The 17,364-nt window shown below is 42.0% G+C and overlaps 1 protein-coding gene across 2 annotated transcripts in view; it reads left to right on the top strand.

Moving 5' to 3' along the window:
* Nucleotides 1-9,226, top strand: part of LOC115179665 (contactin-associated protein-like 5) — a 28,338-nt gene extending 19,112 nt beyond the window's left edge. For both annotated transcript variants that reach the window (XM_029741326.1, XM_029741325.1), the window contains exons 12-23: nt 856-975; nt 1,431-1,631; nt 2,199-2,355; nt 2,529-2,656; nt 2,849-3,019; nt 3,288-3,506; nt 3,661-3,900; nt 4,609-4,869; nt 4,971-5,104; nt 5,231-5,531; nt 7,360-7,422; nt 7,627-9,226. In XM_029741326.1, the coding sequence (XP_029597186.1) occupies nt 856-975; nt 1,431-1,631; nt 2,199-2,355; nt 2,529-2,656; nt 2,849-3,019; nt 3,288-3,506; nt 3,661-3,900; nt 4,609-4,869; nt 4,971-5,104; nt 5,231-5,531; nt 7,360-7,422; nt 7,627-7,877 (2,246 nt within the window). In that variant the 3' untranslated portion in view covers nt 7,878-9,226. The remainder of the gene's footprint in view (nt 1-855; nt 976-1,430; nt 1,632-2,198; nt 2,356-2,528; nt 2,657-2,848; nt 3,020-3,287; nt 3,507-3,660; nt 3,901-4,608; nt 4,870-4,970; nt 5,105-5,230; nt 5,532-7,359; nt 7,423-7,626) is intronic.
* The last annotated feature ends 8,138 nt before the right edge of the window (nt 9,227-17,364 follow it).

Below are 17,364 nucleotides of genomic sequence, written 5' to 3'. Positions count from 1 at the left end.
CGTTGAGAGGTCGAAGGAAAATGGCAAGAATCATGCAAGCTAACAGGCGGACCCACAAACAGGCAAATAACTGCACAGTACAACAGTGGTGTGCAGAACAGCATCTCGGAAAGCACAACTCGTCGGTCCTTGTCACGGATGGGATATTGCAGCAGACAACCACACCCAGTTCCACTCTTATCAGCTAAAAACAGCAAGAAGAGCCTCCAGTGGTCACGTGATCACCAACACTGGACAATTGAGGAGTGGAAAAACATTGCCTTGTCTGACGAATCCCAGTTCCTATTGCGTCATGCTGATGGCAGAGTCCGAATTTGGTGGAAGCAGCATGAGTCCATGGCCCATCCTACCTGGTGTCCACCTGGTACAGGCTGGTGGCGTAATGGTGTGGGAAATGTTTTCCTGGCACACATTAGGTCCCTTGATACCAATTGAGCAATGTTTCCATGCCCAAAGAATTCAGTCTGTTCTGGAGGCAACGGGGGTCCGACCCGGTACTAGACGGGTGTACCTAATAAACTGGCCGCAGAGTGTATATTATGTTTAATATACTGTATAGAGTGACTAAAGTTACATTAGTGTTTACACTATTTCCCATCACTGAACTCTCATTGACATTCCCATCAGGGTGTCATAAATTGTGAAGTGGAGGTCACTTTACTGACTGCTGAATTATAATGTACCTCAACCCCCGGTTAAAAGCTGCCATGGCTTTCTACTTCTAACTATTACCATTCACACATTTTGCGTGTGACAAGAAAATGTAATTGAGCTAGTGCTCTTGGCATACGTTCATACATTCACTGCAACACGCGTATGGGCTATTGATATAAGTATTGATCTTGCTTCCCACAGCTATTTATGAAGCGTCGTGTGAGGCACACCGACAAATGGGGAGTACGTCTGGCTACTTTTACATTGATCCAGATGGGAGTGGTCCTCTAAAGGCAACACTGGTCTACTGCAACATGACTGGTGAGCTCATGGCTTGGCATAGCCTGGTTAAACCAGAATTCTAGTGAAACGATGGTGAGCACAGCATTTGGTAACCAGGCTAGGCCAGGGAAGCTACTGGTGCAGTTTTTGGATATTCTCAATTAGATAATATGAGGCTAACGCGATTAAGGTCTCTCTTGGAAAAGAGATGTTATCTCAATGAGAAAAACCTGTATAAATAAAGGTTAAAAAAAAAAAAATTTAATTGTGTCCACCACTTTACACATCTTTGTTTATCTCTGGTGTATGTTCCATACAGTTGACTAACCTGAATTAAATTAATAATTAGAAATGTGAAGGACACCTATCTTGGAAAACAAAATTACATTCTAGAAGTCTTTCTCATGCTAATATGATAATCTGGATTATCCACAGTGCTGTTAACCTGATTAACCTGTATATAAAGTAAAATGCCTGCTCTGTCTTCCCTATAGAGGACAAGGTATGGACAGTGGTGGGCCACAACAACAGTGGGTTTGTGAACGTGACTGGAGCCACAACAAAGAAGCCGTATGTGATGCGCTTCAACTACACAGCCTCCCTGGAGCAGCTCCGCACTCTGATTGGACGGTCTGAGCACTGTCAACAGGAAGTGGTCTACAGCTGCAGGAAGTCCCGTCTCTTCAATACTTGGGGTGAGTCTTATTGGAAGCCTGATAAGGTCAAACAGTATACAGAGAGCTCAAGTTTAATTCAAATGACATAATGGATTTCTGCAACAAAAAAAGTTGGGCAAAAATATTCAGAGTGAGTATTGCTGAACCCTCTGCTCCCTTTGATTCTAACTCCCACTGTGAAAAAAGCCTCGCTGAGTTCTTATGCTGTCTCGCCTGGGGATTTTTTTGTTTCTCATATGAAATATTGATGCAGACGGTCTTGTTTTAGATACAAGCAAGACAATATGTCAAGACAAGGTATTTCACCAACTTGCAGTGGAATTGCCTATGAAATCAATTAGTCTCCCTAGGCAGACGTTTGCCTCCCACGACGTGCGTAGGGTCGGGTTTACAAGACTAAAAGACTAAAAATCAGTCATGTGTTTTCTATGATGGGAAAAGATTAACCTCTGTGTGTAGCAAGTGAACATGTCCTATGTGCCAAGCAGACCACATTGGCCAGACAAAGAGTAGAGTTGATGATGTAGTACATTGTTTTCTTTTCATAGAGATTGCATGATGGAAATAAATGTGCATTGGTTGTAGATGGGAGGCCCCTGTCATGGTGGCTGGACCGGAGTGGAGAGAAACAGACCTACTGGGGAGGCTCTGTACCTGGGATCCAACAGTGCTCCTGCAGCCTGGAGGAAAACTGCATCGACATGAACTACTTCTGCAACTGTGATGCAGACACACACTTATGGTACAGTGGATGCCAATGCGTTTATATGTTTTATGACCTGCATTAACAACATTTATGTGTTTTACCAATCAGTCTTTCCTTCTATAAATCGATCATTTCTCAGAGCTTTGAGTACATCTTTAAATTGAGTAAACTGAGGTCGTGTCTAAATTTATCTAGACTTTTTCCAACAGGGTAAACGACACAGGATTGCTGTCCTACAAAGATCACCTCCCACTGACTGAGATTGTAATAGGAGACACCAACAGGACAGGCTCAGCAGCTGTATACAGAGTCGGCTCCCTTCACTGCAACGGTGACAGTAAGTTTAGTTCAGTTCATAATATTATCCCAAAAGCGAGTGTGCCAATAATAATGATATTTTCTGTTCATACAGACTATGCCAACAAAAAAGTTCTGTATTTTTGTAACAGTAGGAGGAAGTTGGGTAAATTGTCAGTTATTACATATTCAGTCACTGTATTTTTTTAACTGTACTTTCCTGTATTTGCAGGGTTCCTGTGGAATTCAGCCTCTTTCTATCCTGGGTCGTCGTCCCTCCACTTCCCTAAGTTCCAGGCTGAGCTCAGTGCGGACATCTCCCTGTATTTCAAGACCACAGCTTCCTCTGGTGTTCTCCTGGAGAACCTGGGGACCGCTGACTTCATCACCCTGAAGTTGACAAGTGAGTCTGTCTCTCCCTGAATCCCAAATCAACCAAACCGTAACTCCTCTCTAGTCACTTGTGTAAATGATCACCGCAAGTTAAAACTTTTTCTGTTTCTAGATGACAGATGACTTGGATTTGATTAGATAGTTCTGATAACATTATGGAAAACTGTGGTTTAGTTTAGGAGAATACATTAGCCCAGGAGCCAAAGACTACAAGCCAAAGACAAATCCATCTTAAACAAAAGTGGGCCACGTTTTGAACTTGAATTTGTCCTCCTCAGCTCCCTCAGCTATAACATTCATCTTTGACGTGGGGAACGGCCCGGTGGACTTGACGGTGATGTCCCCTGTCCCCTTGAATGATAAGCAGTGGCACTACGTTAGGGCTGAACGCAACCTGAAGGAGGCTTCCCTGCAAGTGGACCAGCTGCCCCTATACACTCTGGAGGCCCCCTCTGAAGGGCACTACCGCCTGCAGCTCAAAAGTCTACTGTTCATAGGTAGGCACTAGACTCAGATCAAACCATAACAACACTTTCTTTGCATATTAGATACTGTTTAGCTCCATGTTGGAAGTAGTATTCTTCTATTTCAAGAGCAGTTTAAACGTACTGTTTATACTTCCTGTGTTTCCTACTGCCTACTTCCTGCCAGGAGGATCCACCTTCAAAGAGAGCAGTTTCCTGGGCTGCATCCGTGCATTGACCCTGAACGGCGTGACCCTTGACCTGGAGGAGCAGGCCAAGTTGACCCCAGGAGTGACCCCAGGCTGCCCTGGCCACTGCAGCGGCTCTGCTAGTGTCTGTCATAACAGAGGGCGGTGTATGGAGAAAAACAGTGGATATGTCTGTGACTGTACACACTCTGCCTACAATGGACCACACTGCAAGAAAGGTGAGTAACCCCAACAAACAGCAATAAGCTAAAAAGATTGCAAAAAGCTTAGTTAATGACTGTCTTTGTGGTTAGGAAAATGTAGCTACAGTATTTGAAAGTATGAAATTAGATTTATAAATGTATTATTTCAAAAGATTTTGGAAGTGTATGTGATCAAAGCATATGTATTAAAAAGATCAGAGATACTTTCTTTTCAATCCCTTTGGCTCATTCATTTCCATAAATCTGAAACTAATATGACGGGCCAGGACATATTTTCTGTTGGATTGAATTCCATTCAAAAGCTGTGTTCATGTTGGCCTGACACACAACAGGACTCCTGCTGAGACTATGCCTCCCATTATGGATGAATCCTGTATTAATCCACTGGCATCAAAGCAGGTTTTATCAATTAAGATATTCAGATATCACCTATTCACAGCGTTTTGAATGAGGTTTATGGACAGGGTCGTGCTTTAGGGGTAGGGGTACTTGGTAACTCAGAGAATGTGTGACTTCTGTTTGATCCATTGATGATCTAGCCGTGTTTCTTTGAGTTTCACTCTTTCAAGCCTCCCTTTTGTTCTGACCCATTCACCATTCAGATAAGCCGCTTCTTGCAAATGCTGTCTGAATCAGTGTCTGAGATCAACAGCACAATACAGCACTACTGAATAGGAGCCTTCTACACTAATAACGGCATCCATGTTTGTATCCCTGTAACAGAAGTGTCAATGTCCTTTGAGAGTGGCTCCTCGGTGACCCTTACCTTCCAGATGCCTTTTCCAGTCATGCACAACAGAGACAGAGGTAGCCAGTCATCTAGCGGTCAGCCAGTCCATAGCCAGTCCTCAGCCATCTATGCCCACAACGGCGAGTCCAGAGAAAACATTGCCTTCAGCTTTCTGACGACTCACACCCCTGCCATGTTACTCTGTGTCAGCACCTACCACCAACAGTACCTGGCTATCATCCTCGCTAACAACGGTAGCTATCTTTTGCTATCTCAATCCATTGTTCTCTCTGTCTTTATCGCTTAACAACATTGTAAGATGAGAAGCTTTTTGTGATTTTGTTAACTTTTGTAGGGAGTCTGCAGATCTGGTTCCATCTGAACAGAGAGAAGAGAGCAGAGATCTTTACTCCCAAAGCCTCCAGCCTAGCCGATGGGCAGCTCCACCGTGTCCAAGTACACCGGGAAGGCAAAGACCTTTATGTCCAGGTCAGTGATATCTATCTGAATCTATTTCAACATAGCAAAGCATTATGCTTATAGCATAGACAGTCATCCCACCTTGATGGCATGTTCAAGTGTATTTGGAAATGTTTGCTTTTTTTCTTTAACCAGATTGACAAAGACATCGACCAAAAATACAACCTTTCTTCTGACATGAAGATGAACACACTACGATCTCTGACTTTGGGTAAAGTCACAGGTACATCAGCAGGACATGCTGGTTTGGCTGAGGAGGTGCTTAGGGCAGGATCCAAGGGTTTCATTGGCTGCCTGTCGTCTGTCCAGTTCAATCATTTGACACCGCTGAAGACAGCCATTCTGAATCATGGAAGCTCATTAGTCCATGTTCTTGGCAATCTAGTTGAATCGAACTGTGGAGCCTTGGCTGATAGTACAACTTCACAATCATCTGGTGAGTTTAATAGCATTGATGTGAATCATGCTTGGCTTCACAATATGGATTTTATTTATGTTTCTATTAGCGCACAGTGCATTCGGAAATTATTGAGTTTTCCTACATTTTGTTACATTACAGCCTTATTCTAAAATTGATTCGACCATTTTTTCCCCTCATCAGTCTACACACAATACCCCATAATGACAAAGCAAAAAACGTTTTTAGTTTTTTTTACTCAGTACTTTGTTGAATCACCTTTGGCAGCGATTACAGCCTCGAGTCTTCTTGGGTATGACGCTACAAGCTTGGCACACCTGTATTTGGGAGTTTCTCCCATTCTTCTCTGCAGATCCTCTCAAGCTCTCTCCGGTAGGATGAGGAGTGTCACCGCACAGCTATTTTCAGGTCTCTCAAGAGATGTTTGATCGGGTTCAAGTCCGGGCTCTGGCTGGGCCACTCAAGGACCTTCAGAGACTTGTACCGAAGCCACTCCTGCATTGTCTTTGCTGTGTGCTTAGGGTTGTTGTCCTGTTGGAAGGTGAACCTTCACCCCAGTCTGAGGTCCTGAGCACTCTGGAGCAGGTTCTCATCAAGGATCTCTCTGTACTTTCCCCCGTTCATCTTTCCCTCGATCCTGACTAGTCTCCCAGTCCCTGCCCCTGCTAAACTTCCCCACAGCATGATGCTGCCACCACCATGCTTCACCGTAGGGATGCTGCCAGGTTTCCTCCAGACGTGACGCTTGGCCTTCAGGCTAAAGTGTTCAATCTTGGTTTCATCAGACCAAAGAATCTTGTTTCTCATGGTCTGAGAGTCCTTTAGGTGACTTTTGGCAAACTCCAAGTGGGCTGTCATGTGCCTTTTACTGAGGAGTGGCTTCCGTCTGGCCACGCTACCATAAAGGCCTGATTGGTGGAGTGCTGCAGAGATGTTTGTCCTTCTGGAAGGTTATCCCATGTCCACAGAGGAACTCTGGAAATCTGTCAGAGTGACCATCGGGTACTTGGTCACCTCTCTGGCCTAGGCCCTTCTCCTCCGATTGCTCAGTTTGGCTGGGTGGCCAGCTCTTGGAAGAGTCTTGGTGGTTCCAAACTTATTCCATTTAAGAATGTGTTCTTGGGGGCAGAATTGTGTTGGCACCCATCTTCAGATCTGTGAATGGACACAATCCTGTCTCGGAGCTCTACGGAGAATTCCTGGTTTTTGCTCTGGCATTCACTGTCAACTGTGGGACCTTATATAGACAGATGTGTGCCTTTCCAAATCATGTCCAATCAACTGAATTTACTACAGGTGGACTCCAATCAAGTTGTCGAAACATCTCAAGAATGATCAATGGAAGCAGGATGCACCTGAGCTCAATTTCGGGTCTGATAGCAAAGGGTCTGAATACTTATGTAAATAAGGTATTTCTGTTTTTTATTTGTAATAAATTTGCCAAAAATTCTAAACCTGTTTTTGCTTTGTCATTATGGGGTATTGTCTTAAGATTGATGAGGGAAAACATTTATTTAATCAATTTTAGAATGAAGCTGTAACATAACAAAATGTGGAAAAAGGGAAGGGGTCTGAATACTTTCCGAATGCACTGTAAATCCAAATTATGCAAAAGGTTATAACGGCTGTAAGTACCACAGAGTGGGTCTTTAATGACTCATTAACTTGACCTATCTCTTTTAGGTTTTGACATGAGCAGGCATAATTACTAAATTAAATGACTCATTGATTGAAATGCCTTTATAAATTCCACGCAGCCTTTCATTGTCCACCGAATATAATTGAAGGTCATGTCTGACATCTCCTTTGTTTGCTTGCTTCCTTTCTTCTGGAATAAATCATTCAGAGGGCGTCGATAGGGGCATAGATCGACTGAAGAAGACAAGAAGTGATTCAGCAGTAATTGGAGGTTAACCAGAAGATCATCCCCAGTTATCTGTTCCTTCATATTTGAAATTATGTAGCAAATTATTGAATTTCTGTCGGTGTACAGCCATTCTCCCTGAAACAAATACTCTTGACTTTAGGGATATTCATATTTACCAAGTAACCCCCAGAATTATTAACTTTAAAGTAAAAGCAATGTTCTCTCTCTCTGGCTCTCTCTTCCCAGGTCTCATCACAGCTGTGCTCCTCATCACCCTCTGTGCCGTGGCCGTGACGTCATGCTTCCTGTACCGCCGCTGCAGCCACACCCACCCCCAGGAGAAGTCCTCCATCTCACAGAAGAAGGATCCCAGACGCAGCCCGGAACACAGCTACCCTGCAGGCCTGGAGAACAGCTATCCTGTAGACTTGGTCTTGGATCTAAACCTGGACCTGCTCAGCTCTGTGAGTCACAGCAGAATGGAGTACTACATCTGACGCCACCATAGCCTTCTTTGCCCAATTACCTGCCTCCTGTTCTGCGCACTGTTCTGCCTGGCCTCAAATACAGAACAGGCCCCTCTGGGTAGGTTAGTCACCTGCCTGTCCCTGGGCTTTCTAGGAGCAGTGATCATTGGTGATCCATTCCCTGTCTGGCTCCAAGAATGACCCAATGGAGGATGGTCATTCCGCAGTTTTATATCTCAAAGGCTGTTTATTGGGGCATGGGAGCTGTACCACTTTTTATGTGCAATGACAATTGGAGAACATTTATTATATATCTACTTTATATTATACTGCCCTAAAGTCAGGAGACAAAAAGCCTCAAAGAATCAGATCCACCCCAGTGACTTTATAAGCGCGCTTTATATAGCCTTCCATTCTGAATGTACAATTAAAGGGATTTATCCGTTTGGGGTTGGTTGGGCACCGGTACTCTAACTCACTTACTTGTATTCACTTGTGGATTGTGAATGTGATAACGACTGATTAATGATGTTCGACCATCTGCCAAAGCAAGGTCTGGGCAAGCAATGCACCTGTTCTTGGTCCCTGGCTAAACCACTGATCAAATCTCACTGAAAAGCATTGTGACTGTGTGCCAAGGACTTTGTGGCTGGCTCTTTTGTTCTCTGAACACATCGGTTTTCTGTTCCCAGTGTGTTTGTTGTGCCCTCACTGCCAATAACCGTTTTATTCTTTCTGCATCCACCATCACCGACATGTTATGCTTTTATGAATCACCAAAGAGTGGTACAGTAAACGGATACTAGATGTCTGAAAGTCAAAATGTAGTACAGTACAATGTTATGTGATTGTGCTAGTAACTTTTGAAATGAATTATCTCTAGACCTTAAGGAGATAATCAGAGGGAGTTTAGGGTATAAAGGTAGTTTCATTCTCAGGAGAGCTCTTGTCCTGGTTGTTGTTGTTGTGAGTTTTGTTGAACGGAGAAGTACAGTATTGTACACATTTGCTACAGTCTCCTCCAGAAACCTTGTTACTTGCTCTTACATTGGTAAAACGTCAAGTCTTCATATTTTGCACAATTAGCAAACCAACAGAACAACTAAATTGTACGACAAATCTGTGTGGCAAGCTTGCTATACAAATGAAACATGTATTCAGGGGATGATTTTCTGTCATGAAAGACCCACGATAAAGGATTGTTATTGCCTGGTTATATTATTTCAAGTGCATTAGGTAATTTATCTACAGAATGTTATTATAAAAGATGTACCTCACTGTACCTCACTGATACAATTATTGAATACGATTCATTTAAATATCCTATTTATTTTGAATTTGTTTTATAGAATTATTCAGGTATATTGTAAACAAATGTATATTTAATAAATACATTTTTACAGCTTTGCGTGAATAACAGTATATGCTGTGATTTGATGTGAAATGGCTTATTCTTATCTTGTTTTCCCAAATCTCTTTTGCCTCTTCCATCTGAGCTTGGGTCAGCACAAAGTACACACTGTCATCTGTCATATTATCTTAAAAACATCTATTATCAAAGTCTGGCATTGTGATTTATCCACAATATAATTTACCCCACACTATCACAAACCAGAAAAAGAAAACTCCTAAAAAGTGCGGGAGGAACATATTTATGAGTAATGTTCTTATGCGGCCATTTGTTGTTTTTTTTGCCTTCAAGGCAAGCTTTAGTTTTAGGAGACTAGGGAAAAGCGTGGTTGGATGATTGAGATGACTTGTGATATCGTATATCACTTGGGAAGAAGCGGTTCTAGAGGCCCAGAGTGATGAAGTAGACCATTACCCTCTCCTCTGCCCTCAGCTAGTTAATAATACAATTACAAGCTGTGGGCTGATCCTAAAATCAAAACCGTGCTGTTATACTCTGGTCCACACCACTGCTGTTGTTCTCCTCTCCTTCCTCCTATCAAAATAAAATGGCATGCAGTGGAAGAAGAAGGCTAGTTCAATATTCAAAAAGTGGTACAAAGCATTTGCGCATAAGCAAAGTTTGCACCTCATACTAGTTCAACTTATTATCAAGCAAAAGGAAAACGTTCGAAGAAATCTAGTCTGGATGTTGAGAAACAACAAAGCCAGCAACATTAGCCTCAGGTTGGTTACAGAGGGAGAAAATAATAGAACAGTTAAATGAGTCCTTTTGGGACATGTCAGTAATGAGACTATATGTCTTCCTCTAGCTGTTGTGACAGCTACAGAGATATACATGGTGAGGATGATGATGCCACATTACCTGAGAGCTTTGTCTTCCCTAGTTCTTCACCTGTGTATGATTATCAAATCAAATTGTATTTGTCACATGCGCCGAATACAACAGGTGTAGACCTTACAGTGAAATGCTTTCTTACAAGCCCTTAACCAAAAATGCAGTTTTAAGAAAAATGTGTTAAATAAAAAATAGATAAGTAAAAAAGAAAATTAACAAATAATTAAAGAGCAGCAGTAAAATAACAGTAGCGAGGCTACAGTGGCAATAAAACGTATGTGAACCCTTTGGAATTACCTGGATTTCTGCATAAATTGGTCATGAAATTGGATCTGATCTTCATCTAAGTCACAACAATAGACAAACAGTGTGCTTAAACTAATAACACACAAAGTATTGTATTTTTCTTGTCTATAGTGAATACATCATTTAAACATTTTACATCATTTAAACAGGTTGGAAAAAGTATGCTAATGACTTCTCCAAAAGCTAATTGGAGTCAGGAATCAGATAACCTGGAGTCCAATCAATGAGACGAGATTGGAGATATTGGTTAGAGCTGCCTTGCCCTATAAAAAATTTGAGTTCGCTATTCACAAGAAACACTGCCTGATGTGAACCATGCCTCGAACAAAAGAGATCTCAGAAGACCGAAGATTAAGAATTGTTGACTTGCATAAAGGTGGAAAGGGTTACAAAAGTATCTCTAAAAGCCTTGATGTTCATCAGTCCACGGTAAGACAAATTGTCAATAAATGGAGAAAGTTCAGCACTGTTGCTACTCTCCCTAGGAGTGGCCATCCTGCAAAGATGACTGCAAGAGCAAAGCGCAGAAGAAGAATCCTAGAGTGTCAGCTAAAGACTTACAGAAATCTCTGGAACATGCTAACATCTCTGTTGACAAGTCTACAATACGTAAAAGACGAAACAAGAATGGTGTTCATAGGAGGAAAACAAGGAAGAAGCCACTGCTGTCCAAAAAATACCATTGCTGCACATCTAAAGTTTGCAAAAGTGCACCTGGATGTTCCATAGCCTACTGGCAAAATATTATGTGGACAGATGAAACTACAGTTGAGTTGTTTGGAAGGAACACACAACACTATGTGTGAAGAAATGAAATGCACAGCACACCAACATCAAAACCTCATCCCAACTTTAGATGTGCAGCAATGGTGGAGGGAGCATCATGGTTTGGGGCAGCTTTACTGCCTCAGGGCCTGGATAGCTTGCTATCTTCAACGGAAAAATGAATTTCCAAGTTTATCAAGACATTTTGCAGGAGAATGTTAGGCTATCTGTACTTCAATTGAAGCTCAACCGAAATTGGATGATGCAACAGGACAATGACCCAAAACACAGAAGTAAATTAACAACAGAAAATACCCCTTCTGGAGTGAACCAGTCAGAGTCCTGACCTCAACCCGATTTGAGATGCTGTGGCGTGACCTTAAGAGAGCAGTTCACACCAGACATCCCAAGAATATTGCTGAACTGAAACAGTTTTGTAAAGAGGAATGGTCCAAAATTCCTCCTTACCGTTGTGCAGGTCTGATCCGCAACTACAGAAAACATTTGCTTGAGGTTATTGCTGCCAAAGGAGGGTCAACCAGTTATTAAATCCAAGGGTTCACGTACTTTTCCCACCGTGCACTGTGAATATTTACACGATGTGTTCACTAAAGACATGAAAACGTATAATTGTTTGTGTGTTATTAGTTTAAGCAGACTGTGTTTGTCTATTGTTCCGACCTAGATGAAGATCAGATCAAATTTTATGACCAATTTATGCAGAAATCCAGGTATTTCCAAATGGTTCACATACTTTTTCTTGCCACTGTATATACAGGGCGTACCTGTACAGAGTCAATGTGCTGGGGCACCGGTTAGTCGTGGTAATGGAGGTAATATGTATATGTAGGTAGAGTTAAAGCGACTATGCATAGATAATAAACAGAGAGTAGCAGCAGCGTAGAAGAGGGGGGGGGGCAATGCAAATAATCTGGGTAGCCATTTTATTAACTGTTCAGGAGTCTTATGGCTTGTAGTAGAAGCTGTTTAGAAGCCTTTTGGACCTAGACTTGGCGCTCCGGTACTGTTTGCCGTGCGATAGCAGAGAGTGTAATAATGCAGCAACCAGCATCCATTATGCAGAGAGAGAGATAGTGAAATAGAGAAAGAGAGAGAGAGAGAGAGACAGATTGAGAGCGCCGCTCCGACAGTGTCACCCTGACCTTTCCCAGCATCCCGCCATCTCTGTCCTGCATTCCTCCGCTCCCTCATTACACCAGGTTAACCTTTCCCATAAGCTTCCAATCTATCCATCTACCTTTCCTCAGACTGATGAGGGTAAGTGCAAATGTGACTACTTCAATTCTACTTCCATTTGCAAACTAACGGAACACATTGGCCTCTTTGAGTTATATTAGGGAATGAGGAAATGTCTAACGTAAAAAAACTGACAGAAAATAGGAGAGAAAAAATGGGCATTGGTGAATGTGCCAACCTTGTAGATAGGATATGAAACCTAAAAATAACCGGAAAAACAAATAAGACATGTCTAAAGCGTTTAAGTCAAGGTGAGGGCAGCGGACAGTCGTGTCTGAGGAATAAACAACTTGGCCAACAAAATTACCAGCTGTCCCTCACAGCCTATAGTGAAACATGGACCCTCAGATCTTTGTCCAGGGACACTCGTGAAACATATCCCTAAGACTCATCTACTATAGCAGTGCCACTAACACTCCTTTAACACCAGAGCCACATGACAGCAATTTCCTAGCGAGTGGCTAATTTATTTGAGACTTGTCAAATAAAAATGACAGTAACAGTGATCAGTGGGAACTTTCAGGCTCCTGAGTGAGGGTTTGAGAGTCCTTCCTAGGACTGAAGGGCTAACTCTAAACTGAAATAGCTCATGGAGAACAGAGATTGATAAGGAAGTACTTTGAGCTTCAATGGCTGTAGCTGTTTGAACCAAAGACTACTTGCTACAGGGAAACACAAGAAAACCTTTATTTGTAAGGTAGGATAGGAAGTTGAGTCTCTATGTGGGAGGATAATAATATTCTGTTCTGTCTCTCACCACTTCCATACAGTAAATTGCTTGTCATGGCATATTTGCACTTCCAGCCAGCCACAACATTAGGAGAGGCAAGTGTATCTCAACCTAGAGTGTGGCTGTGCATGGGTGTGAAGATCCAGGAGAGATCATGAATATACCTCTTAATTATAGCTGTATAGTGTTTTTGACAACATCTAAGTAAATCTAGCAAAAATAATGTCCTCATAATAAGACTCTTTTGAAGGTGGTAATCAAGAGAAATTGACTGTGAAGAGGCACATTTCGTACAGCATGTTGATTACCAGTCTTGAAATTGCTCAGGTACAAAGGGGGCTGAAGTCGGAAGTTTACATAAACTAGTTTTAACCTCTCTGGGCCAGTGGGACGCTTGCGTCCCACCTACTCAACAGCCAGTGTAATTCCGTGGCGCGATATTCAAATACCTTAGAAATGCTATTACTTCAATTTCTCAAACATATGACTGTTTTACACCATTTTAAAGACAAGACTCTCGTTAATCTAACCACACTGTCTGATTTCAAAAAGGCTTTACAACGAAAGCAAAAAATTAGATTATGTCAGCAGAGTACCCAGCCAGAAATAATCAGACACCCATTTTTCAAGCTAGCATATAATGTCACATAAACCCAAACCACAGCTAAATGCAGCACTAACCTTTGATGATCTTCATCAGATGACACGCCTAGGACATTATGTTATACAATACATGCATGTTTTGTTCAATCAAGTTCATATTTATATCAAAAACCAGCTTTTTACATTAGCATGTGACTAGCATGTGACTAGCATTCCCACCGAACACTTCCGGTGAATTTACTAAATTACTCACGATAAACGTTCACAAAAAAACATAACAATTATTTTAAGAATTATAGATACAGAACTCCTTTATGCACTCGCTATGTCCGATTTTAAAATAGCTTTTCGGTGAAAGCACATTTTGCAATATTCTGAGTAGATAGCCCGGCCATCACAGGCTAGCTATTTTGACACCCACCAAGTGTGGTACTCACCAAACTCCGATTTACTATTAGAAAAGTTTGATTACCTTTGCTGTTCTTCGTCAGAATGCACTCCCAGGACTTCTACTTCAATAACAAATGTTGGTTTGGTTCCAAATAATCCATAGTTATATCCAAATAGCGGCGTTTTGTTCGTGCGTTCAAGACACTATCCGAAGGGTAAAGAAGGGTGACGCGCCCGACGCGTTTTGTGACAAAAAATTCTAAATATTCCATTACCGTACTTCGAAGCATGTCAAACGCTGTTTAAAATCAATTTTTATGCAATTTTTCTCGTAAAAAAGCGATAATATTCCGACCGGGAGTCGTTGTTTTCGTTCAAAGAGAGAGAAAGTAAACATGGTGTCGGCTCGTGCACGCGCCTCCAGTCTCATTGTCCTCAGATCGACCACTTACAAAATGCGCTACTGTTTTTCAGCCATGGCCTGCAAAGCCACCATTCATCGTTCTGGCACCTTCTGAGAGCCTACCTCGCGTTAGAAAATGTCACGTCATGCCAGAGATCCCCTGTTTTGGTTAGAGATGATCAAGAAGGCCAAGAAAAAGTCAGAGAGAGCGCTTCCTGTTTGGAATCTTTTCAGGTTTTGGCCTGCCAAATGAGTTCTGTTATACTCACAGACACCATTCAAACAGTTTTAGAAACTTTAGGGTGTTTTCTATCCAAATCAACCAATTATATGCATATTCTAGTTACTGGACAGGAGTAGTAACCAGATTAAATCGGGTACGTTTTTTATCCGGCCGTGCAAATACTGCCCCCTAACCCCAACAGGTTAAGTCTTTCAACCTCTCCACAAATTTCTTGTTAGCAAACTATAGTTTTGGCAAGTCGGTTAGGACGTTTACTTTGTGCATGACACAAGTAATTTTCCCAACAATTGTTTACAGACAGATTATTTCACTTATAATTCACAGTATCAAAATGACAGTGGGTCAGAAGATGACATACACTAAGTTGACTGTGCCTTTCAAAAGCTTGGAAAATTCCAGAAAATGATGTCATGGCTTTAGAAGCTTCTGATAGGGTAAGTGACGTAATTTGCCAAGACCTCAGAATTAAAATTGTAGACCTCCACAAGTCTGGTTCATCCTTGGGAGCAATTTCCAAACGCCTGAAGGTACCACGTTCATCTGTACAAACAATAGTACGCAAGTATAAACACCATGGGACCACGCAGCTGTCATAATACTCAGGAAGGAGACATATTCTGTCTCCTAGAGATGAACGTACTTTGTTGCGAAAAGTGCCAAGCAATCCCAGAACAACAGCAAAGGGCCTTGTGAAGAAGCTGGAGGAAACAGTTACAGAAGTATCTATATCCACAGTAAAACAAGTCCAATATCGACATAACCTGAAAGGACGCTGAGCAAGGAAGAAGCCACTGCTCCAAAGCCGCCATTAAAAAGGCCAGACTACGGTTTGCAACTGCACATGGGGACAAAGATCGTACTTTTTGGAGAAATGTCCTCTGGTCTGATGAAACAAAAACAGAACTGTTTGGCCATAATGACCATCGTTATGTTTGGAGGAAAAAGAGGGAGGCTTGCAAGCCGAAGAACACCATCCCAACCGTGAAGCACGGGGGTTGCAGCATCATGTTGTGGGGGTGCTTTGCTGCAGGAGAGACTGGTGCACTTCACAAAATAGATGGCATCATGGGGCAGGAAAATGATGTGGATATATTGAAGCAACATCTCAAGACATCAGTCAGGAAGTTAAAGCTTGGTCGCAAATGAGTCTTCCAAATGGACAATGACCCCAAGCATACTTCCAAAGTTGTGGCAAAATGGCTTAAGGACAACAAAGTCAAGGTATTGGAGTGGCCATCACAAAGCCCTGACCTCAATCCTATAGAAAACTTGTGGGCAGACCTGAAAAAGCGTGTGCGAGCAAGGAGGCCTACAAACCTGACTCAGTTACACCAGCTGTGTCAGGAGGAATGGGCCAAAATTCACCCAACTTATTGTGGGAAGCTTGAGGAAGGCTACCTGAAATGTTTGACCAAAGTTAAACAATTTAAAGGCAATGCTACAAAATACTAATTGAGTGTATGCAAACTTCTGACCCACTGGGAATGTGATGAAATAAATTAAAGCTGAAATAAATAATTCTCTCTACTGTTATTCTGACATTTCATATTCTTAAAATAAACTGGTGATCCTAACTGACCTAAAAAAAATCACTAGGATTAAATGTCAGGAATTGTGAAAAACTGAGTTTAAATGTATTTGGCTAAGGTGTATGTAAACTACCGACTTCAACTGTATCTACCACATCACAGCCTCTTCTCTGTGCCGTCATCAGTAATCAGAACATCTTGTAATTTTCAGCATGATAACAGATGCTCTTCAAAGGAGGTAATACTTACTGTATAATCAATTCTGGTGAAGACCGTAGTAAGCCACTCTCCCATGGAGGGAGCGATCCTCCTCGGTATTTTCTCAGCTGTGACGTTTACCCTCAAGACCTCAACGCTCTGGTAGCCTAGCGGTGGGCAGGCTCTCATCAAGCACAGGTCATATGAAATGACAGGCTGAGTGTTGTGGATGAATGTTAGAAACGCAAGAAACAACAAGGGGAACTCCACAACACAAACATCCACGCACGCACACATGTATGCACACACACAACACAACGCAACACAACCCACAACATCCCATCAAGCCTGAACTGCATAGTCAGCCAATCAATACGTTGATGTGATTATGCCACCTATTTTCTGCCTGTCAAATATGGAACAGGATTTTGATTCTAGTCCGTAGGCTACTTATTATGCAGGTAATTGACTTAGTTTAAAATTACAATTTAAATGACTTAACAAACTTGTGATTAAACCTGCCAAGTGGGCATTTTCATATTTGTTAAGTCTGTAGGCCTATTCCACAGGTAAATGTTTGTCTTTGTAATTTGTGTAATTGCCTATTCAACTGAGCACCATCTGGCCCTGCTTAGAAACCGTTTAGCATCTGCAGACATGACAACAAACATTAGTTTAAGTTTCACTGAAAAAAGGGTGGCGATTAAAAAGGCATTCTGCTTACAGATCACCTACCCTGACTGCTAGAACAACACTCAACTAGCAGTCACAGAGGGAGGCAATGTGTAATAACCCTTAGTTGTTATATCTCGTTTAGAGGGAGAGATTCCGCTTAGTTCTAAGA

The sequence above is a fragment of the Salmo trutta genome, chromosome 39 (assembly GCF_901001165.1).
Source record: "Salmo trutta chromosome 39, fSalTru1.1, whole genome shotgun sequence".
Classification (NCBI taxonomy): domain Eukaryota; kingdom Metazoa; phylum Chordata; class Actinopteri; order Salmoniformes; family Salmonidae; genus Salmo; species Salmo trutta.
This window is presented reverse-complemented; position numbering and strand designations above follow the sequence as displayed.